The sequence below is a fragment of the Solanum lycopersicum genome, chromosome 7, assembly GCF_036512215.1.
Source record: "Solanum lycopersicum chromosome 7, SLM_r2.1".
NCBI lineage: Eukaryota > Viridiplantae > Streptophyta > Magnoliopsida > Solanales > Solanaceae > Solanum > Solanum lycopersicum.
In genome coordinates this window covers 56,635,688-56,660,346 of record NC_090806.1, presented here as the reverse complement: position 1 = coordinate 56,660,346, position 24,659 = coordinate 56,635,688, and the positions used below count along the sequence as shown (strand labels likewise).

The 24,659-nt window shown below is 34.3% G+C and overlaps 1 protein-coding gene across 1 annotated transcript; it reads left to right on the top strand.

The window, feature by feature from the left end:
• The first annotated feature begins 21,427 nt into the window (after window positions 1-21,427).
• On the top strand, window positions 21,428-24,376 carry LOC101252200 (cysteine proteinase 3-like). The gene is made up of 7 exons (XM_004243659.5): window positions 21,428-21,653; window positions 21,735-21,862; window positions 21,947-22,065; window positions 22,362-22,435; window positions 23,433-23,697; window positions 23,776-23,907; window positions 23,975-24,376. The coding sequence occupies exons 1-7, from the start codon at window positions 21,466-21,468 to the stop codon at window positions 24,146-24,148; spliced, it is 1,080 nt and encodes a 359-aa protein (XP_004243707.1). The 5' UTR covers window positions 21,428-21,465; the 3' UTR covers window positions 24,149-24,376.
• Window positions 24,377-24,659: the final 283 nt, after the last annotated feature.

The following is a 24,659-nucleotide window of genomic DNA, read 5'->3' as shown; positions in this document are numbered from 1 at the left end:
GTATTTCTTGATGATGAAGCTGTACAATTGATGGACGATGTATTTATACAAGTGTTGAAGAATCTTTCTACTAACAAACAGGATAGGTGGCTATTTCTTATTGACATTTTTCTAACATACAAAGTAACTATGAAAAATAAGAGAATGTGGCAATAATTGAAAACCTAATGGTATTAGATTTTATATTGGATTTGAGGGTATGCTGCAATATAGCAAAGACCAAAAACGTTTAGTCCCAAAATTCAACTGATAAAAGTCCAAACTAGTCCCATGATGCAAGTCCAAACTAGTCTCATGATGAAAGTCCAAACTAGTCCCACAATCCAGTTATCTCTATTCATGACAATAGCCATTCATTTCTCTTGAACTTGTGTGACTATGACAGCTATGAATCCACACACCCCTCAAGTTGGAGGGGAAGATGACACTCCCAACTTGTGAAGAAGACTATGCTGAAGAGGTCCAGCAAGAGATTTGATAAATAAATCGGCAAGTTGAGAAGATGAATGGACATGAGAAAGAGAAATGAATCCGGCAAGGTACTGTTGATGAATGAAGTGACAGTCAATTTTGACATTCTTCGTTCGTTTATGAAAAACGGGGTTTTAGCGATGTGGATGACAGCTGAATTATAAGACTAAAGAGCAACTGGAAAAGAGATTGGAACAGTAAGATCGTCGAACAATCAAACCAACCAAGTGAGCTCTACCATTACTCTTCTCATTAATCTATAAATGGATTCAGCTGAGCTGAGTGAAATAGAAGTTTGCTTCTTCAATTTCCATGAAATCGGAGAAGAACCAAGAGAGATATAAAAGCCACTGACTAATTTTCGTGAATCCAGACAGGTACCCTAGTCAGAATTATAGACATCCAACAGATTATATGATGAATCATAGTTCATAAAGAGACCAAGACCAGGGTCCTTCAATAAATAATAGAGAACTCGTACGGCTGTAGTAAATTAGGGAACCCTTGGATCTTGCATTTATTGACTGAGATGTTGCACGGTGAAGGAAAGATCCAATCTGGTGTGAGTAAGGTAATTCAATTCTCCCAATAAATGCTTGTATAAAGTTGGATCTTTCATGGGGATACCATTATTTGCTTTCAACTTGACAATAGAATCCAATGACGCAGAAACAGGTGAAAGATGAAAACAATCAAATTCTGCTAATAGGTCTAAGGTGAACTTCCGTTTTGACAGAATTAAACCATTAGGTTCTCGAATAAATTCTAGTCCTAAAAATAATTGCAAGTTCCCTAGATCCTTAATCTTAAACTCAGCATCCAAAAATAATTTTAAGTCTTGTAATGTTGTTGCATCATCATCTGTAGAGATGGAGTTGTCTGTTTTTTTAAATAATAAAAAATAGTCATTTAGAGAATAACTATATCCCTTGAAACTGAGAGTTGCAATGAGTTTGGAGTACCACTGGCAAGATGCCTGTTTAAGACCATAAATAGACTTCTTTAGCAAGCAAACATCATTAGGTGAAGGTGGTGTAGTTCCAGTAGGAAACTTCATATATACTTCTTTATCAAGATCTCCATGTAAAAAGGCGTTGACATCTTATTGAAACAAATCCCATCCTTTCTTTACTGCAAATGCAAGCATACACCTAATAGTAATCACTTTCACCGCAGGTAAAAATGTCTCATTGTAATCCACCCTTTTTATTTTGAATGTCACCTCTAACAACCAACATTGCCTTAAATCTTTAAATACTACCATCTGAATGTTGTTTCACTTTATATACGCACTTACAAGGTAAAGCTTTTTTCCCATTAGGTAATTCGACTACATCCCAAGTTTTGTTTTAACTCTAGAGCAGATAATTCTTTATTCATTATATCCTGCCAGGGTTGATCATATGCTATCTGCTCATACCTAACAGGTTCATGAACATTAGAAACAGAGGTGAGCATGACTTGATTATTAGAAGATAACTTGTTGAAAGGGAAAGAAGTAGGGGTAACAGGACTTAGGAAACAGGTTGAACTCACATCTGTGAGTTAAAGGGCATTACAAACATAGTCTTTAAGATATGCAGATGTCCTAGTAAGTCTAGAAATTTTCTAAGAAAATCATCAATAACAGGATTGTTGAGAGAACTAATGGAAACCTCAGGAGAAGTAGTAAAAGGAGAATTAGAAATATAAGAAGAGGATTCTGAAATAGTGGAGTCTGGTGGAATAGGGGTAGGAACAGATAATTGAACATCAAAATTAGAAGGAACAATATAATCATCATAAACAGGAGAGGGAGTGGAAACAGGAAAAATCTTTTAAGTAACATGTGAGACACTAGATGAAAATGGGAAGTACTATTCATGAAAAACAACATTTCTGGAAATTGTTATTTTCTTGGTCTTTAGGTTTAGAACTTTATATCCCTTTTTTCCATAAGGATAACCCATAAAGACACAAGGTAGAGCCCTTGGGTCAAATTTAGTTCTGTGAGGAGGTAGAGTAGAAGCAAAACATGAACAACCAAAACATCTTAAAGTTGAGTAATCAGGAATAGATTTAAAAGAATTTCAAAAGGTGTTTTAGGGTCTAAAACTGAAGAAGGGAATCTATATATGAGGTAAGTCACTATTTATAAACATTCCCTCCAATATATGATAGGTAAATAAGACTGATATAGTAAATCCCTAGATGTTTCTAACAAATGCTTGTGTTTTCTTTCCATTATCCCATTTTGTTGTGGAGTGTAAGAACAAGTAGTGTAACACCCCGTATCAAAAAAAGACCAAAACTGGTTTTTTCAGAAAATCTACTGGTGCGATCAACGATGGAAATCGACAGACCGTAGCCTGACCCATGGTCCATCCTTCACATCCGTCGATAGAGTCAGAAACCCCCAAAATCTCAATCCAGGAAAATTTGACCAAGTGTCAAATGACGGATGGACCTACGGTCCATAGGTCAGACTACAGTCTGTAGTCTGTGTCTGTCAATCAACACCCCATTTACCCATTCTTTGACAAGAACCACGATTGACCAGAACGGTCTGTAGATGGATCTACATACTGTGTGTTTGACCATAGGTGGAAGTTAGCAGACAGTTAGGGGGAAATACAGTTGGATAAACTTCAAATGATCATAACTATTAGAGCAAAATGAATTAGGTGTCCCATGACCTACCAAACGATAGATAATTGAATTAGCTTTTCAGCCACTGACCTTGCTAAAATTAGAACTCCGAGTAAGAAATTATGCCCATTTTAGTAAAGTCTTGTAGAACAGACCCAACCTACGACCCAAACAACATATCGTCAATTGAACGATGGCCCGTCAGTCCAGGTTCGTTTGGTTTGACAGCAACTAACTGAGGGGTCTTTTGGTATTTTCCCACTTTATTTAAACCTTAAGTTACGTCATTTTGACCTTAAATCATTAGATTTTAGTCAGTTTAAGACTAGAAACATAACAAAAACTTAACTAAGTCAAATCATTAATCGAAAATTTAGAAAATTAGAAGCAAGAGAGGAGGAAAAGATCAAGAACCCTAGTTCAAGAACATAGCAAGGTTCTAGCAATTCCAGCCCTGAAATTTAAGTGTTTCTCTGTGAATTTCATAGGCACGTGGGATTTCACTAGTGGGTTCCTTTCACCCATTAGGTCCCTAGTTTTCAGCCAGTTCTTGACTTTTATCATGATTAAAAATAGGGTTTCTAGAACTTTGATATAACTTCATAAATTCATTAAATATATGTTCCAAATTAGACTGTAAGGTTATTATTCAGTTTATTGCATGAATTTTAGAACCCTAACTTTGTATTTCTTTAGTTCTTGAATTACACATGCTAGGTCAGATATTTCAGCTATTCAGTTATAGATGCCTCAATTTCAATGCATTATTATCATATTAAATGTGCATTCTCAGTTTGCATGTTTAATTTTGAGCAATCTAGTAAATACAGAAAATTCAGACATAATAAGTTAACTACATAAATCGATGGGAATATCATAATATCGAGTTGGATTAAGATTCAGCGTACCCAATTAGTCCTAGAACTACTAGCCAAGTAGGTTGTAAGTCCCCTCTATGGGCAATCAGTTTAGTGATCACCCCAGCATGCATTTATAACTTTGACAAGGTATATTGGGTTCTCTCATTGGGGAGCATACATCGGACTCCACATTTAGCTCATGTGGTTTTATTATCGATTATTAGTAGCTTCCACAGTTCAGTTCGACTCTTTTGCATTGACCATTTATTAGTGTACTTAGTATTCAGTTTCAACATGTTATAAATTGGTCATTGCATTCAGTTAGTTCAGAAATTTAGTATGTCCTGTTCAGATTATTATACTTGCTTTTGTGTTTGTTTAGTTATGTTTTATTTCAAATTTATTCTATCCTATATGCTCAATACCTTTCAAGTACTGACGCATACATGCTCTGCATCTTCTCATGATGTAGGTTCAGATTTTCAGCATCCAGATTATGCATAGATCAATTGCCGATCTCCAGTTCAGCAGATTCAGTGGTGAGTCCTCATTGTCCGAGGACAATAGTCATGAGTTCTTTTCAGTCATTTAGTTTTAGTTTTTGCTAGACTTAGATGGGGCTTGTCCTAGTAATTCTAGTACAGTTTAGAGGCTATTTTCAGACATAGTTCGTTTCATCTTAGTATTGAGTTAATAACTTCTTCGTATTAAACTCATTGTTTCAAATATATATCTCAGTTAAAGAATATGGGTATTCCCCATCTTTTGAGTTTAAATTATTATTTAGCGTCTGCAACAGTTTATATTCTTTAGTATGCTCATGATCATGCCAGCAGGATTAGCTTGGGATCACTTGTGGTCCTAGGTCCCATGTCCACGTCTCGGGGGTAGATTGGGGCGTGACAAAACTTGGTATCAGAACACTAGGTTCAAGAGTCTTAGGATGTCTGAAAAGCTGCACTATGTAGAGTCCTTTTCATGGGTGTGAAGTGCACCACATCTAATGAGAGGGAGGCTACAAAGTGTTTTAGAAAAACTTCACTTTCTTGTTACTCTTATTGTGTATAAGGTATGATATTATTCCACTTTAAATTGACGTTCTACATTTCAGATCATGCCTCTTCGTAGAGCTAACGCTAGGAATACGAATGCGAGGAATGCAAACACAGCTCCTCCAGTCCCAGATCAAGAAGTCTCCAATGCTAAGTTTAGGATCCATACAAATATTGGCTCAGAGTATGAATAACTGGAACAATAGGGTTCATGCTCATGTGAATGAAAATGGTGGATCACTAGCAGCAAGTGTCCGTGATTTTGTTAGGATAAATTCGCCTGAGTTCTTAGGATAAAAAACTAATGAGGATTCTTAGAATATCTTGGATGAGATCAAGAAGATCTTTGAGGTAATACAAGTCATTGGGAATGATTAGATTGATTTGGCATCATACCAGTTAAACGATGTTGCTCATATCTGGTACACTCGGTGAAAGGAAAATAGGGGTATAAATGAAGCTCCTATTACTTGGGATTGCTTTTGTGAGTCTTTCTGGACAGGTTTTTCTTGATAGAGTTGAGAGAAGCAAAGGCTCAAGAATTCATGAACTTGAGGTAGGGAAACATGACAGTACAAGAGTATGGGCTCAAGTTTAACCAACTCTCCAGGAATGCTACTTACATGTTTGCTGACTCCAGCGCTTAGATTCATAAGTTCTTGAATGGAGTGTCGGATTCGGTGAAAATTGAGTGCATAAGTGCCATGTTACTTGGAGATATAAACATCTCTAGGTTTATGACTCATGCTCAACAGGTTGAGGGTGATAAGCTTAGGGAACATGCTAAGGAGAATAAGAAGGCTACGACTGTGAATTGTGACTATTCTCATCAGAAATTGGGTAGTGGAAATCGCTCGCAGAGTCAGCAAAAGTTTTCAGCTCCAACCCCTTCGTTCGCTAGTGTTTTATCATCCAAGAACAAGTATGACCAAAAGGTTAGAGCACCAGGCTCTAAATCTCAGGGAAGTATGGTAAGAACCATCCGGACGAGTGTCTCGCAGTAAAAGAAGGATGCTTTGGGTGCGATCAGTCTGGTCATAGGTTGAGATTGTCCTTCTAGACAGGTTCAAGGAGGTGGTAATGGTAGAGCTCAGTCTACAATTTCATCAGCACCAGCAATTCACCTGACTCAGTAGCGTAACTCATCTGGTACAAATGGCGGTCAGCGCCAGAATAGGTTGTATGCTCTTCAGGCTCGCCAGGATCAGGAAGGTTCTCCTGATATAGTCACTGGTACGTTACGTGTCTTTGACCTTGATGTTTATGCATTTTCACATCCAGGGGCTACTTTTCTTATGTAACTCCTTACATAGCAGCCTAATTCAGTGTTAGTCCAGAAACTCTCTCAGAACCTTTCTCAGTCTCTACTCTATTCGATGACCCACTTATAGCTAGACGAGTATACAAAAATTGCCCTGTCACAGTATCTCAGAAAGTCACCTTAGAAGATATTGTAGAGTTAGAAATGGTAGACTTGATGGCATTCTAGGCATGGATTGGTTACATTCCTGTTATACTTCAGTCGATTGTAGAACTAGGATTGTTCGTTTTCATTTTCCAGACGAACCAATCTTAAAATGCAAGGGTAGTAGCTTAGCGCCTATGGGTCAATTTATTTCTTACCTTATGGCCAGAAAGATGATATCTAAGGGTTATCTCTATCATCTAGTTTAGGTTAAGGAATATAGCTCTGAAACCCCAACTCTTGAGACAATTCCAGTAGTCTGTGAGTTTCCAGAAGTATTTCCAGAAGATCTTCCAGGATTCCCTGTCGAAAGGAAAATCGACTTTAGAATTGATCCCCTTCCAAATAACCAACCTATTTCTACTTCGAAAATAGCCTTCAGAACTCGGTATGATCATTACAAATTTGTAGTTATGTCGTTTGAACTAACCAATGCTCTTGCAGCTTTCATGAATTTAATGAACAGAGTATTCAAACACTACTTGCACTTGTTCATTATCGTCTTTATTGATGATATCCTCATTTACTCTAGGAATGAGGAAGAACATGCGAGTCATTTGAGAATTGTTCTACAAACTCTCAAGGATCTCCGATTAGTCTCTAAGTTTAGCAAATGTGAGTTATGGTTGCAATTCGTTACTTTCCTTGGTCATATTATATCTAGCGAAGGGATCCAACTGGATTCACAGAAAATAAAAGCAGTGAAATAATGGCCCAGACCCACTTCTGCTACAGATATCAGAAGTTTCTTAAGCCTAGCAGGTTATTATAGAATGCTCGTGGAAGGACTCCATCCATAGTATCACCATTGACTAGGTTAACTCAGAAGATGGTAAAGTTTCAACGGTCAGATGATTGTGAGAAAAGATTTGCATAATTGAAAACTAGATTGACTACAACTCTTGTCTTGACTTTACCACAGGGTTCAGATGGTTATGTGATCTATTTTGATGCATCCGGAGTTGTCCTAGGTTGTGTGTTGATGCAGCGTGATAAGGTGATATCTTATGCTTCTAGATAGCTTAAGGTTCATGAAAAACTATCAGACTCATGACCTCGATCTTACAACAGTGGTGTTTGCACTCAAGATCTGGAGACACTACTTCTATGGTGTTCACTGATCATAAGAGCCTTCAGTATGTGTTCACCCAAAAAGAGTTAAATTTTCGCCAGAGGAGATGTCTTGAGTTCCTTAAGGATTATAATATGAGTGTGAATTATCATCTTGGTAAGGAGAATGTAGTAGCAGATGCTCTTAGTAGATTATCTATGGTTAGTGTAGCCTATGTTGAGGAAGAAAGGAAGGAGCTAGTGAAGGATGTTCACAGGCTTGCTCGCATGGGAGTTCTCCTTATGAGCATATCAGACAATGGTGTAACATTTCAGAATGGGGCAGAATCTTTTTTGATAGTGGAGGTTAAGGAAAAGCAAGACAATGATCCGATCTTACTTGAACTTAAGGGTGTAGTCCACAATCAAAGAGTGGACGTTTTCTCCCAAGGGGAGATGGTGTACTTCGCTACCATGGTAGATTGTGTGTTCCTGATATGGGTGAGTTGAGAAAGCATATCCTTTCAGAAGCCCATGACTCCAGATATTCTATTCATCCAGGTGCCACTAAGATGTACCGCGATCTGCGGGAAGTCTACTGGTGGAATGTCATGAAGAGGGACATAGCAGATTTTATGAGTAAGTGCCCCAATTGCAGCAAGTCAAGGTAGAACATCAGAAACCAGGAGGTATGACTCAAGAGATCAATATTCCTACTTGGAAGTGGGAAGTGATCAATATGGATTTCATCAAAGGTTTACCTCGTACTCGCAGACAACTTACATTAATGAAATTGTGAGGTTGCATGGAGCTCATTTGTCTATCATCTCAGATAGAGGACCTCCGTTTACCTTTCATTTCTAGAAGTCATTTCAGAAGGGTCTAAGTACTCAAGTTAACCTTATCACAACATTTCATCCACAGACAGATGGACAGACAGAGCGTACGATTCAGGCCCTAGATAAAAAGTAGAGAGGTTGTGTGATCGATTTCAAGGGTAGTTGGGACGATCACCTTCCTCTGATTAAGTTCACCTACAATAATAGTTACCATTCCAACATTCAGATGGCTCCTTATGAAGCCTTGTATGGGCATAGATGTAGATCTCTTGTTGGTTGGTTTGAAATAGGTGGAGCAACTTTGAAAGGGCCAAATTCAGTCCTTTATGCTATGGAGAAATTGCAACACATTAGAGATAGACTTAGGACAACCCAGAGTCATCAGAAATCTTATGCAGATGTATGAGAAGGGAACTAGAGTTCCATGTTGAGGATTGGGTTCTCCTGAAAGTGTCACCTATGAAAGGAGTGATGAGATTTGGCAAAAAAGGAAAAGTTAGTCCTAGATATGTAGGCCCTTACAAGATCTTTAAAAGGATTGGCAAAGTGGAATATGAGTTAGATTTGCCAGCAGTACTAGCAACAGTACATCCAGTCTTCCACATCTCGCTCTTGAAGAAGTGTGTGGGTGACCCAGCCTCTGTAGTTCCATTAGAGACTGTGGCGCTGAAAGATAGTCTTTCTTATGAGGATGTACGAGTTGTGATTCTTGACCGTCATAATTAGAAGGTTGAGAAATAAAGAAGTCGCTTCAGTCAAGGTTTTGTGGAGGAGTAAGTCCGTAAAGGGAGCTATTTGGGAAGCAGAAGCAACCATGAAAGCCAAGTATCCTCACCTATTTCCTTCCAATTCCACTCCATCTTGAGGTAATAGTTCCTCTTCAGTTTTCAAGTCATTCATGCGGGAATTCAGCCTTAGAATCATATTTCCTTGGTTTGTATTTGCATTTTCAGCGTATTTGCATGTTCTCGGAACTCAATTCATTCAAAAAGTCAGCTCTCAATGTTTAGTAGTAGGTTTTGCAGCTCTCTCCCTCTATTCCAGCTAATTTAATCTTCATTCGAGGATGAATTTTCCCAAGGGGGAGATATTGTAACACCTCGTACCCAAAAAAGACCAAAAACCAGTTTTTCAACAAATCTATAGGTGCGCGATCGATGACGGCCATCGATGGACCGTAGCATGACCCACGGTCCGTCCTGCACATCCGTCGATAGAATTAAAAACCCCCAAAATCTCAGCCCAGGAAAATTTGACTAAGTGTCAAACGACGGACGGACCTAGGGTCCGTAGGTAAGACTACGGTCTATATTCTGCGTCCGTCAATCAATACCCCATATACCCATTCTTTGACAAGAACCACGATTGACCAGCACGGTTCGTAGATGGACCTATGGACCGTAGGTGGAAGTTAGAAGACAGTTATGGGGAAAATACAGTTGGGTCAACTTTAAATGATCATAACTCTTAGAACAAAATGAATTAGGTGTCCTATAACATACCAAAACGGAGTTAATTGATTTTGCTTTCCATAGCCACCGACCCTTCTAAAATTAGACCTCCGAGTAAAAAGTTATGCCTATTTTAGTAAAGGCCTGTCGAACAGACCCAACCTACGGACCCAAATGATGGCCCATCAGTCCAGATCATTGTTTGGTCTGACAGCAACTAACTCAGGGTCTTTTTGTCTTTTCCAACTTTGTTTAAACCTTAAGATACGTTGTTTTGACCCTAAATCATCATATTTTAGTCAGTTTAAGCCTAGAAACATAACTAACACTTACCTAAGTCAAATCATTAATCAAAACTTAGAAAATTAGAAGCAAGAGAGAAGAAAAAGGTCAAGATCCCTAGTTCAAGAACGCAACAAGGTTCAAGCAGTTTCAGCCCCTGAGATCTAACTATTTCTCCGTGAATTTCGTCAGCAAGTATGTGGGATTTCACTAGTGGGTTCCTTTCACCAATTGGGTCCCTAGTTTTCAGTCAGTTCTTGATTCTCTTATCATGATTAATCCTAGGGTTCTACAACTTTGATAGAACTTCATGAATTCATTAAATATCTGTTCCAAATCAAATTGTAAAGTTATTATTCAGTTTATCGCATGAATTTTATAACCCTAGCTTTGTATTTCTTTAGTTCTTTAATTACACATGCTAAGTCAGATTTTTCAGCTATTCAGTTATACATACCTCAGTTTAATGCATCATTATCACATTAAATGTTCATTCTCAGTTTGCATGTTCAGTTTTGAGCTATCTAGTAATTACAGAAAATTCAGACATAATCAGTTAACTACATAAATCAATGGGAGTAGCATAATACCGAGTTGGACTAGGGTTTAAGCATACCCAATTAGTCCCAGAACTACTAGCCAAGTAGGTTCTAAGACCCCTCAGTGGGCAATCAATTTATTGATCACGCCAGCATGCTTTTACACCGTTGGCAGGGTATATTGGGTCCTCTCGATGGGGCGTATACATCAAACTCCACATTTAGCTTGTATGGTATTATTATTGGTTATTAGTAGCTCCTACAGCTCAATCAGACTCTGTTGCATTGACCATTTATCAGTGTACTTAGTATTCTGTCTCAGCATGTTATAAACTGGTCATTGCATTTAGTTAGCTCAGAAATTTAGTATATCCTGTCCAGATTATTATACTTGCTTTTGTGCTTGTTTAGTTATGTTTCATTTCAACTTTATTTTATCCTACACGCTCAGTACCTTTCAAGTACTGACGCATACGTGTGTTGCATCTTCTCATAATGTAGGTTCAGGTTCTTAGCATGCAGATCACACATAGATTGATTCTATATCTCTAATTCAGCAGATTCAGTGGTGAGTCCTCATTCTCCGAGGACAATAGTCATGAGTTCTTTTCAGTCTTTTTTAGGCATTTAGTTTCAGTTTTTGCTAGACTTAGCTGGGGCTTGTCCCAGTATTTCTAGTCCAGTTTAGAGGCTATTTTCAGACATAGTTAGTTTCAGCTTAGTATTGAGTTAATAACGTCTTTGTATTAAACTCATTGTTTCAAATATATATCTCAGTTAAAGAGTATGTGTATTCCCCATTTTTTGAGTTTAAATTATGATTTAGCGTTCGCAAGCAGTTTATATTCTTTAGTATGCTCATGATCATGCCAACAGGGTTAGCTTGGGATCACTTGTGGTCCTAGGTTCCATGTCCACGTCTCGGGGGTAGATCGAGGCATGACTAGTATTTTGGTGAATAATTCCTATGGATAGAAAAAATCAGTTCGCAGTTTCCCACTTCTCAATTCAAAAGCATTATCAATTCTGATTACTTCAACCTGTGAATTAAATTGTCTTTCTGACATGGAAATAAAAGATTTGAGAATGGAAAAGGCATTTGATTTAGAGATAAGAAGATATGTAGTTAGAAAATATCTGAAACCATCATGTGTGGGAGTTTTGTAAGGTCCCCAAATGTCCACATGAATCATATCAAAAAATAGTTTTTGTAGAAACAAGACTTTTGGGAAAAGGTAATTTCTATTGTCTTGTCATAGGACAGATCACACATGAAGAAGAAAATTTAGAATAAGAAGATGAAACAAGAACAATTTTCTTCATATTACTCAAAGGCATATGGCCTAATATGTAATGTCATAATGTTCTTTTACATTAGGATAAAAGAAACTAGAACAAAAAGTAAAAACACTTGCTACTGAACTAGGAAAAAGAAAACAATCACGACTAGAACTAGAAAGACTCGTTGTAGATGCAGCTACTTGAGATACACTCTTGGTACTTGTTGTTGATTGAGATGACCTGAAAACATATAGACCATCTTGTTCCTTACCAAGCACCAGAGGTCTCTTCAGTGAAGGGCCCTACAACATGAAGCAATTGTTAGGAGTAAAAAATGGAACTTCTGGAGTTGATTGCATAATTTATGAACAGAAAGGATATTGAACTTAAGAGAAGGAATGTAAAAGACATTATGTAGAGGAAGATCAGACAAAAGATGAACAGATCCTGAATGAGTAATAGTTTCCCTATGAGAATTAGGAAGAGTGACCAAGATAGGTTTAGGTAAAAGTTTGAAACTATTAAAAAAAAATTCTATTAAAGTTCATGTGCTCAGATGCTCCACTATCTAGAATCCATGAATTACTGTCAACTTTAAACAGGGAAGGATGTGAACTGAGAAACTTAGCCTTACCAGCACAAGTCATGTTTGCAGTAGCGTCAATCTTCCCTCCAGTTTTCTAATTCATCTTCTGTAGAAGGTACAAAAGTTGTCCAACATTTTCTTGACTGAGTGACTTTGGATCTGTAGAGTTTTCCATCACCTGATTGCCTCCTTCATTAGTGTTGAAAGCATTGTTGGCCATAGCTTCTTTCTGGTACCTTTTGTTCTTGGTGAATATAAATCTAGAGGAAGACCATGAATTTTGTAAGACTGGTCAATGTTATGTCCTACTTTCTTACAATAATTGCATGTTACAGTGTTTTTCTTAGAAAGATTTCCTTGTTGAGACCTAGATCCTGCATTACTAATAAGAAAAGATGTTGATTCCCCTGGGTAATTGAGTGTAGCATGAATTCCCTCTGTTTCTCATCTTGAATAACCAAAGAATATGCTTGGCCAATATTAGGGAGAGAGGAAGATAAAAGAATGTTACTTCTAACCCCTATTAAAGTCTCATTGAGACCCATAAGAAACTGTACTAATCTTTCATCCTGATGAGATTTCACTCCTTTCTCTTTAGCGCCACAGATACAGTCACAACTACAAGCAATAAAGGTATTGAGAGAATCCAATTCATCCCAAAAGCTTTTAAATTTTGTAAAATATGCAGAAATACTTGAGTTTATTTGAACAACAACACTTAGATCTTTTTGTAACTGAAATAATTTTGCTCCATTTGCCTGACCAAATCTATCTTCCAGGTCAGACCACAGAACTTTGGCATTTTGAGAATACAAAACAGATTCAACAATCTCATTTGAGAGAGAATTCAAAAGCCAAGAAAGGAACATGTCATTACACCTTGACCAAGCTTTTTGAAGGTTTACATCAGTAGGAACAACTAGGGATCCATCAATGAATCCTAGTTGTTCTTTGCTGACAGAGCAATCATCACAGACTTTCTCCAGCCTCCAAGCTTATGCCATCAAAGACAGTGGAGACCAGATTCATATGATCAGAAGAATGAAGATAAAAAGCATGTGAAGAATCCACCGTAATGGTTACAGGGATCCTAGCACTTTCTTGAGTGGTTTGAACCAGTGGTGAATTTTCGACCTCAGCAATTTCAGAAAATAAGCAGAGAAGAAGAAGAAATTCAAACGAAGGATTAAGCAAGGAAATTCAATCTTTCTCAGATACCATTCAAGAATTAAGACAAGACACCAAATATAATGTTTCCTTTTTTGTATTTCTTGATGATGAAGTTGTACAATTGGTGTTGTATTGATACAAGTGTTGAAGAATCTTTCTACTAACAAACAGGATAGATGGCTATTTCTTATTGACCTATTTCTAAAAAATAAAGTAATTACAGAAAATAAGAAAACATGGCAATAGTTAAAAACCTAATGGTATGTACAAATTTTTTATTGGATTTGAGAGTATGATGCAATATAGCAAAGCCCAAAAAGGTTTAAGCCCAAAATTGAGCTGATGAAAGTCTAAGCTAGTCCTATGATGAAAGTTCAAACTAGTCCCACAATCCAATTGTCTCTATTCATTACAATAGCCGTTCATTTCTCTTGAACTCGTGTGGTTATTGCAGCTATGAATCCAACATAACCAACGAAAAAAGGCGGGTACACAGAGATTACCTGGAAGGTCATTACAGAAAAACACTAAAGAATGAATTTTGAAAGTATTATTGTCATTCTCTGCTAAGTTCTAGTGGGGGTGTGGTGCGATATATATTATTCCCGATCTGGGGAGACAACATATGGGTGATGATAAGGCGATATTTCTTTCTACTTTGCTTTTGGTAATCCTAATAGACTATGGGAGAATTATTGTAGGTGAGAGTCGGGCTCAGGTGTCTAGATCGTCCATGCCACTACCATTCTCGTTTCTAACTTCTAATTTGTGCAAAAATTAATTTTAAATTATGTCGCAACATTTGCGTAACCTCGAGTGTTTGAGTTGGCCACCATTAGCGAGACTAGTATTTTTTTTTGGATTGCTAGTCAGCTACTACTATTCCATTGAGTGTGGAAACCCCCTGAGTTACCACTGGTGCACTAGACACCGCTACCACCATGACAGAGGTTATTAAAGATGCTACTACTTCCACCATCAGCTCTACACTTTGGTGCCTAGTGCGTCTTGGTAAACCCTACTCTATGATTACTTATTAGAATTTTGATGCATTGGGAATAATGAATAGTTTTTTAAGGGAAGTACCATCACCGAGGGGTTTGTTGTCGTGTTTTTTCCCTTAGGTGTTATCTAGTAGAACCAGCATGTCTAGAATTGTAAATTTAATTTTTTATATACGTGTGATGTATAGAGTCAAGGTATTGAGTCAGTTCTGTATAACAAGTTTGCGTCTAGTGATTATATATTATGTGTTGTTGGTAATATTGTTGACTATTAAGAAACTTTTTGTGAAATTTGTTAAGTATGAACGAAGATTTAAGCGACTTGATAGTTTGAAGTTGACAGTGTAATTCATGTGTGATTGTGACATTTGTACATTATTCTTGCTTTATATATGAATTTGGAACTTGTACTATCTATGTTGCATTTACTGAAAGTCGATGAATTGGGAAAGGATCATATCGCGTTTTTGGATTTATCCTACTCAGCCCATAAAAACCAACCAAATAAACAAAGAAATATGTTGATCCAAAAGTTTGAGCCTAATGATAACCTATTTGTTGTTAATATGTTACCTTTTCCATTTATTTTGAAACTTCTTCTTTGACCCTGGTCCGCTTTAGAAAAAATACCTAAGTTGAGGATGACTACCCTGAGTAAAGTAAATATAGAATAGGTTATGAATAGAGAATGGATGATAATAATCAAAATCTAGAAACATTCCGTGTCATCAAGAGTAATAAGTTATTTTAAGGTAAAATTAAAAGAAGAATAAAATGATGAGTCGTATCTAAAGGATCAAAAAGTGAAAAATAAAAGGGAGAAATAACCCTGGCTAAAAGGAAAAAAGGGGTGAATATGGTCGTAAGGAGGGTGTAGTCACTATTATCAAATGTATCTTATCTTTACCTTGAGATTATTCATTAGGCGGACAAGCCCTATAGTGATCCTTGTCCGTTTGTCTTTGAAGTCGATGTGAAATAATAAGGTAAACTAATGTGTTGCGTATATTTCTTGGATTTCATTCTGAGTATGAGTTTTCACATTACCCCCCACAAATGAATTTTTTCATGAAAATAACATAGATTTTTTTGTGGTAAAGGTATCAAGTTTGCACTGTTAATGGTTGATTGTTAAGAATGTATGCTAAGTTGCTTGTTCATATCCAGTTGTCATTCCTTTAGATACTTTCGAGTTGATGTATTAACTAATAAACATATGCATGCCTAAGTAAAGAATGTTTGAACTGTCATGAATGTTAATTGTAATTGAGTATGTAATTAGATATTGCTTGAAGACAACCAAATGTTCTAAGTTGAGGGTATTGAATGTGTCGGCATTTGAAGATACATTTGATGTTTTTAAGTATGAATATTTATGAGTTTTTAAGCAATGATAATGTATTTTAATAGTTTTTATATCGTGTTGATAAGAAATTAGTCGAGGAAAAAAAATAAAACAAAATGGAGTCAAGTGTTGTCAGAAGAGCTCTGATTTAAGCCTTCCTGACTGTCAAAACTGTAATGAGCTGTCAGGAGTAGCCATCACACTTATAGAAAATATCAAGTTCCCTGAAGTTTTCTGACGGTAAAGGTTATAGACCGTTAGGTCTACTATGGGTCGTAACATCAAGTGTCACACCTACAAAAAAAATCAATCTTCTATAAATCAGTGACGACCTAGGCGATGGACTATCACACATGTGACGAGCTGTCGGATGCAACATCGAAATAACCTCGAGATTTCTACTTTCCATTTTTTAATTCCAAATTTTTGGAACTATGAATATTATTTATAGAGGTTTATTTTGAAATTTGATTTTAGCGAAAGAATGAGGTATCACTTGAACACAGTTTGAATGAGAGTAACATTGGATTATTGAAATCAAAATGTTGATTGCCTTTAACTCTGGTAAATAATTATTCTTGAATGAATGCAATTATATTCCTTATTTCATCTATACATTTTCATATTGCATTCAAAAGTTTTTATGTTGTCTTTTTTAACTGTACCATAAAATTGTGAAGAGTTCTAAATGCAATAATTGTTTTTCTACGCGTAACTCGTTCCAAAGGTATTGTATCATCTTCAACTTCATCGTTAACATTATTCTTTTGATAATTTCTTGTAAGTTTTAAATCTCTGAGCATGTATCTTTTCGCCTAGGTAATCCAATAGGTTATTGACGTCAATTTTATTAAGGTAACCAAGATCATTAATCATGACCCAAATTCATGATTAATGTTTTCACAAGTGGTTCATTCAAATTCTCAAAGTTTTTATCTCTTTTTAAACAAAATTTGTATTGTCAAAAATGATTTGCTCAACAGTTATCGTTCAAGTCGGGATCACAAACTTGATAGCACCCAAAACATTAATTTTTTCTCAATGAGTTTATTTCACAATATAACCTTTTAATATCATACGATAAAATTTGTTTCGATAGTACATCTTAAAAGCTCTTATTATCCAATATCAGGAAGTTGAATCTCAAAACACTCTTTAAATTAATAAATATTTTTATAAAATAATAATATTTTATGATCCAACTATATTAATTTAGTGAGATCTTACTGTCATCCAAATTCCCAAACAGATTTCATAACAAAAAAATGGAAATTAAGGTCACGAAGATTCTCTCATAAGATCTTTTTCAAAGTAGTTTTTAACTTTTCGTTCACTAGTTAGTGTGCTTAAAAGTATTGTTGGAAAAAATAACTTTTAAATAATTTTTTTAGTATGTTAGAAAAAAGTAACTTTTAAATAGAGGCGTCAATATGGGCTAGGCCCGTTGGGCTGGCTTGGCCTAACTCGGGATTTAATAGGGTTGGCTATGATTTTTGGAGCCCATTTAAGAAAAGGGTTTTTCAGCCCGGCCTGAATAAACCTGCTGATTTGAGGGGCTTGAGAAATATCGGTAGGGTCGGCCCGTGGGCCAAAAAAGATTAATTAAAAAATATAATATAATATTAAAATCTAAAATTAAAAAGAGTCCAAACCCAAAACAATTAGGTTAATATTTCTATTTAGATATTTATACTTTTAATTTACTTGAAAAAAAACTTCATAAATATTATAAAGATAATTTTATTTGTAAATTTGATTAACGAGTAGTAACATTAAGGCCTCATTTGTTTCCATTAAGATTAAGACGTCTGAATCTGAATATTAAGATGTGCATTAAGATCTAGATGTGTAAATCTGAATTAACATCTAAATATTAAGATGTTGTCTCTGAATCTGAGCATTGAATTATTGGGACGATTAGTTTTCAATATTTGAACGCACATATGAAATTAAACGTTTTAACAATAAAATATTATAAAAAGCTTGTTAGTAAAATAGTTTTTTTCATACAAAATAATATTTTGAACATTTTTACCGTAACAAGATAATATGATTTATCTTTTAAGAATTTAACATCAAGTTACATCATTAATATGACTATTTTTTGCACTCAAATGCTTTGAGAATCTAATATCATGCAATGTAAAATAGCTTATATAGAGTAGTAAATATATTGTGTAGGAAAATATTTTATTTTATAATAGACAGTTATTATTGTTATCGATCAAATAACTAATACTTTCTTATTTTTTGAAATTGTGCTAAATATTATATCATGAGATGCTTATCAATTCAAACATATTGATTAACTTATGAAATTAAAAGATTTATATTAAATTAATATGAATAAAGGAAATTATAATGTAAGCATGTAATTAACATTAATTAAATAAGAATAGAACTTTTACGAATTATTGTGATTTAGTTGAATTAAGATAGTGTTAAGAGTGTGTTACAGATCTGGTTCATTCAGATATATCCAGACCCATTAACAGACTTATAAGAAAATAAAACAAACGAACTTAATGAACTGAATCAGAATAATTAAGATTCAGTTCTTAATAACAAACACACTTAATGAGGCAAATTTGAATGATTAAGATTCAGACCCCCATTAAGTGCAAACAAATGAGGCATAACATCATGAAATATTATTTTTCGATATTTATGATAATATTTTTAAATTATAATTTATAATTTAATTTAATAATTATTAAAAATACAATTTTTAAAAAAAGTGGGTTGGCCTGTAGCCCACGTACTTGTGGGTTGGGCCGATCATTTTCTGGCCCACACAAAAAATGGGTTAGCCCGGCCTGACCCGTAAAATGTAGGAAAAATTACATAAATTAGTACATTTTAATAAATAATTACTGATTTTAGCAATATTTTTTATTTATTACCATTTATAACAATGCTATGTCAAATCTACAATATGAATTAAAAGTGAATTATGTATGTAATATATATGAATTATAATTGTTTTTTGAAATATATTATGTTTGTTTGGTAAAAATTTGACATATTGTATTATAAGTGTATTAAAATGTGCGATAAATGTATTATCCATTATTAAAATTTGTATTATATATGAATAATAAATTGTTATTTGTAATATGTATTAAACTTGTATTAAAAATGAATTAAAAGTGATCAAGTGAAAAAAAGATATTATTGCTATAAATGGTAAATATTTTTTTTATTTTAGTATATTTATGTAAGTTTCCCTAAAATGTAAAAGCTTGTACGGATTAGCCCGGATGAAGTGGGCTAGCCCATATTGACAGCTCTACTTTTAAATTACTTTTTAAGACTCATATCAATATTATTAACTATTTTTTAAAGGGTGTACAATGTTAAAATTAGACAAATAAAAGTGAACGAAAATAATATATATTAACCAATTTGAGTGAGTTTATTTTTTTCCTCTAGAAAGTTTGTGAACGAATCCTTCGTTTGTTAATTCATTGATCTCTCTCGAACATATAAGAAGTTGCTAATGTAAAGAAAGAAGACAAAATCTTATCCTAAGTGGTCCATTTTTTTCTACGTATACTAGTTCACCACCAAGAGATAACACCATGTTTTTTTCATGTTTGCTTCCTACAAGAAAATTCCATATATTCAGATAAAAATGTCCTCAATCTTATGCTATAAATGTCCTCATATTTTACTTCTTCAATTTACAAAATTGACAAAACGCTATGTTTTTCATGTTGGCGTTTTAATATGAAAATTTTACTTTTTACTACTCACTATCTGTAGGACGCACAACTTGAAAGGTATGTAGAAGGAAAAACACACCATTCCCTTATAAGCAGAAAATCAAACAAGATTTACCATCTGTTAGTTTTTTATTTGTTAAATTTTGACTTATTACATTTATTAAAAAAATAATGATTGATAGAGTAAATTTATCATTTTATCCCTATTAATTAATAAAGTCTTATACGTATTGATTCATTATGTTTTTCAAATGTATCAATAAATAGCTGACCCATAGGTAACCCCTTAAAACTGCAACCTATTTTCACTTATACACCTCAAATAGGTTTTGTTCATTTTAAACAACTCAAGTAGGGCTCCGCTGTGTCATTTTGACAACAACTAAAATTACTAAATGTGTGTGTAATACACTTCCGGATAATATGACATGATGACTAATTTGAAGTTAACTCTTCAAACATATGAAATTTAAGTGTAAAAATAATAATTTTAAAATAAATTATTAAAAGACTACAATTTTTCAAAAAAATAAAATAAATAAAGTTACATATTTTCTACTATCCCACCCACCTTACGTTACCCCACCCCACCCATCAGCCTTACTTTCGTCCCTTATGCCTCCCGGGCAAATTTTTTGGTTCTTCTTCCATTTTTTTAAAAAAAATTATTAGATTTTAATTCCCTTTTTTTTTTGTTGGAAATTTAATTTTGAGAACCATTTTATCAATAGCAAGGTGAGATTCTGACAAATATGAGATTCTTCTTCTACTTTTTTGAAGAAAAAAAAGTGTTAATATTGTAAAAGATGTTTTCAAAATTAGTGTCATGATTTTTTTGTAATTTGTTCTTATAAATGTTTTTAAAACTAGCGTGATAGTTCTTTTATTTCAATTTTTTCATATTTTTAAGGGTTTTCATCATTCCGAAGAAGGAGGAGGGAAAAAATATTTTAAAATCCAAAAAGAACTCCTCACGCTTTCATAATGGGTGCAACACATACAATATGTCAAACCAACAAAAAGTGTCAAATGACACAGTGAGACTCAACATGAGTTGTTTAAAATGAACAAAGTATAGTGAAAATATTTAATTGAAAATTGGTGTCAACTTTAACCGGTTTCTGATGAGCTCAACCTTAATAAATTGAGAGTATAATAGCAAGAAGAAAATTTGTCCTTGTTTGATTTGTCAAAAGTGATAAGTAAAAAAGGTGATTACACAAATCTCATAGTGATAAGAGTTAATTACATCATATCACTAATCTTTTCCAAATTGCAAAATCTCTTAAATTAGGCCGAATTCGAATATATTCCAAAAGGTCTCACTACATCATGTCCCGATTCGGATACATCGCTCAATATTTTGATACATATATCGTGTTTCGATTTAAGATATTTCACTCAATGTCTTGTTACATCATGTATGTCTCGATATATCGCATAATGTGATGTATCTGATTGATATATCGCATAAAGTAATGTATTTTAGAATAGTAGTTATGACTTTATGTAATTTTTCCAAATGGTAAAGAAATTTTAAAAATATAATCAATAAGTTGTGTATTTAGGTAATTTTTTGAAAAATTAAATTATAAAATATTTGATAAGTAAATAGAGATAGAGTTTGTATAGGACAAAAAAAAACCTCAATAAATTGGCCAATGTTCCTACCAGCTTCATTCATCCAATCCTATTTCCGGTTACAATTACAATTACAATGTCACGCTCCTCAGTCCTATTGGTTCTCATCGCCGGCCTTTTCGCCGCTACGATTGCCGGAGCGGCGACCTTTGCTGATGAGAATCCCATCAGACAAGTCGTCGTTTCGGAAGAAGTGGAGAGCGGAATTCTTCAAGTGGTTGGCGAGAGTGACGACGCTCTCTCCTTTGCTCGCTTTGTTAACAAGTAAATCACTATAATAAATAGTAAATGAGATTGCTGTAATTGTATATGTAATAATAATGTATATTTGAATGTTTATAAAAGGTATGGGAAAAAGTACGACTCTGTTGAGGAGACCAAGCTAAGGTTTGAGATATTTGTGGAGAATCTGAAGATGATTCGATCACATAACAACAAAAGATCATTAGTATCATACAAACTCGGTGTCAATAGTATGTATAATTGTAGTTAAAATATATATGAAGTTGTTTTGTTATAATGTCGGCTCCTCATATATACTATGTTTTGTGTGGCAGAGTTTACCGACCTAACATGGGATGAGTTCCGTCGAGTGAAGTTGCAGGGGACACCTCAAAACTGTTCTGCCACCACAAAGACCAATCTTAAGTTCACTAACGGTCTTCTACCAGAGAAGGTACGTTCAATCAGCAGAATGAACGTACATGTTATATTATATTGTTGTACTTGAGCCGAGGGAAATTAATAGTCTACCTTCGCGAGGTAGCGTATATGCATTTTGCGTTGGATATTGGTAAGAGTTTCTAACTAAAAATTAAATAGGCGGTAGGTATACGTATCTGCACCATTTCTCATTAGAGTTAATGAAATGTTTACAAGATGCATAATGGAGTTGAATTATAAAGATAGGAACTTAACGCTAAACACGCAATGTATTTTTTAACTGCAAATTTCCAATTTTTGTGATTATAGAAAGACTGGAGGGAAACTGGTATTGTTAGCCCAGTGAAGGCACAGGGAGACTGCGGAGCTTGCTGGACATTCAGGTGAGAATCATCATAGGATAATTATCAAAAATATATCTAATTTTTTTTTTTTTTTTATAATCTAAACTATTGACACTATGAATTTTAATATCTAAATTGTCATTTATTAGTTTGAGATACACAGATCAATGGTATGTGTAATATACTTTCTTTTACGTGAAACCTTGACACATGACATTTCACATGAACTTGACAAAAAGTAAATAATAAACTATTAATGTTAATTAAATATTAAAGTATTACTATTCCAAAAAAATAATTTCTTTTAAAAAAAATTCAATTTTTTTTACCACTCTCCAACACCTCCTCCTCCCCGTCCTTTTTCTAAATTTCTTTCAAAAAATATTTTAAGAAAATTCATATAGTGGTTTTTAAAAATATATTATAAAAGAAATTCTATTCAACCCTATTTAACATCTACTCCTATATTTTTTTCTTTTCATATTTTTCTCGTTTTATGTTAGATATGAACATTTTTCTAATTGTGTATCGAATAAAACATAAATAAAAAATTAATTCTAGAAAAGTCTTGTGACGATTAGTAAAAAATATTTTTTGATATATATATATAACACAAAACGGAAAAAAAAAATAGAAGCAGGGAGTTAGTTAGGTGGAGTGGGTAGAATTTTTTTTCTTAAAACTATCTAAATAAATATTTGAGGAGGGAAGAGATGAAGTGAAAAAAAGAAAGTGATGGAATGGAATAAGAAAAAAATTTACATTTTATATTATACAAAAATGTGGGTATATTTTAATCTTTAATTTTATTTTTTTGTCCATGTAGAGCGATATTCTTTTTTAAAAGATAAAAGAAGTATATATTGGACGCACCATGATGATGATGATAGTGTTATAAAAAAAAAATAGATGTGTGTTTGTTAGATTAATAAATTCTAGTAACAGTTAGATATGAACGTCAAAAAAGTTTAGTTAGGACACACTTATATAATTAGATGAAATGGAAGGAGGATATAAGAGTGGTGTTTTGTTGCAGCACTACTGGTGCACTTGAGGCAGCGTATGCCCAAGCATTTGGGAAGGGAATCTCTCTATCAGAGCAGCAGCTTGTGGACTGTGCTGGAGCTTTTGACAACCATGGCTGTAATGGAGGACTTCCATCACATGCATTTGAGTACATTAAATACAATGGGGGTCTTGAGACGGAAGAATCATATCCATACACCGCCAAGGATGGCATATGTAAATTCAAACCACAAAATGTTGCTGTCAAAGTCATCGATTCAGTCAATATTACCGAGGTAATACTATTTTGAACATGATTGAGTTGACTTGTTTTTTCATTCATACATAATCAATTATATTATATTATATTACAGGGTGCTGAAGATGAACTGAAAATTGCAGTTGCATTCATTAGACCTGTTAGTGTTGCTTTTGAGGTGATAGATGGTTTCAAACAGTATGAGAGCGGAGTTTACACCAGCACTGCATGTGGAAACACTTCCATGGTAAGTAATTACGAATTTGATCACATACCTAGTAGCATTGGAGGATGATGTTAAATTAAATTGGCAGGACGTAAACCATGCTGTTCTTGCTGTGGGTTATGGTGTTGAAAATGGTGTTCCTTATTGGCTCATAAAAAACTCATGGGGAGCAGATTGGGGTGACAATGGATACTTCAAAATGGAGATGGGAAAAAACATGTGTGGGGTTGCAACTTGTGCATCCTATCCAATCGTGGCCTAATTATATGAATACTTGTATTTCCAACCGTCTCTCTCGGATTCTTCAAAAGTACACACCCAACCGTTTGACATTTTTAAAGAGTCTGAGCAACATCCATATTACTAAAATAAAACAATCCACATTATCGTCTATCTCTATGTATCCATATTACTAAAATAAAACAATCCACGTTATCATCTATCTCTATGTATGTGGACCAGAATAAATATGGAAAACTCTCATATTTGACATCCTTTTCTTTATTTTCAGTAATGAACTTATATTTATACTTCATTTTGTTACGTTGAATTCCTGCTTTTACTGGATTGCTTTTACTACGTACTTCCATCTGCCACCTGATTAATTTACAAGTTAATATATATAACAACATTATTATATATTGCAAACTAATTTATGTATCAATTTAATTTGATGTTTTCTTCCATGGTTAGTTTGAGTGTTTAAATTAAATTTATCGATAAGTTTAAGCAGCTACTAATGTGTTCGTAATGTTTATGTATATATTCTAACA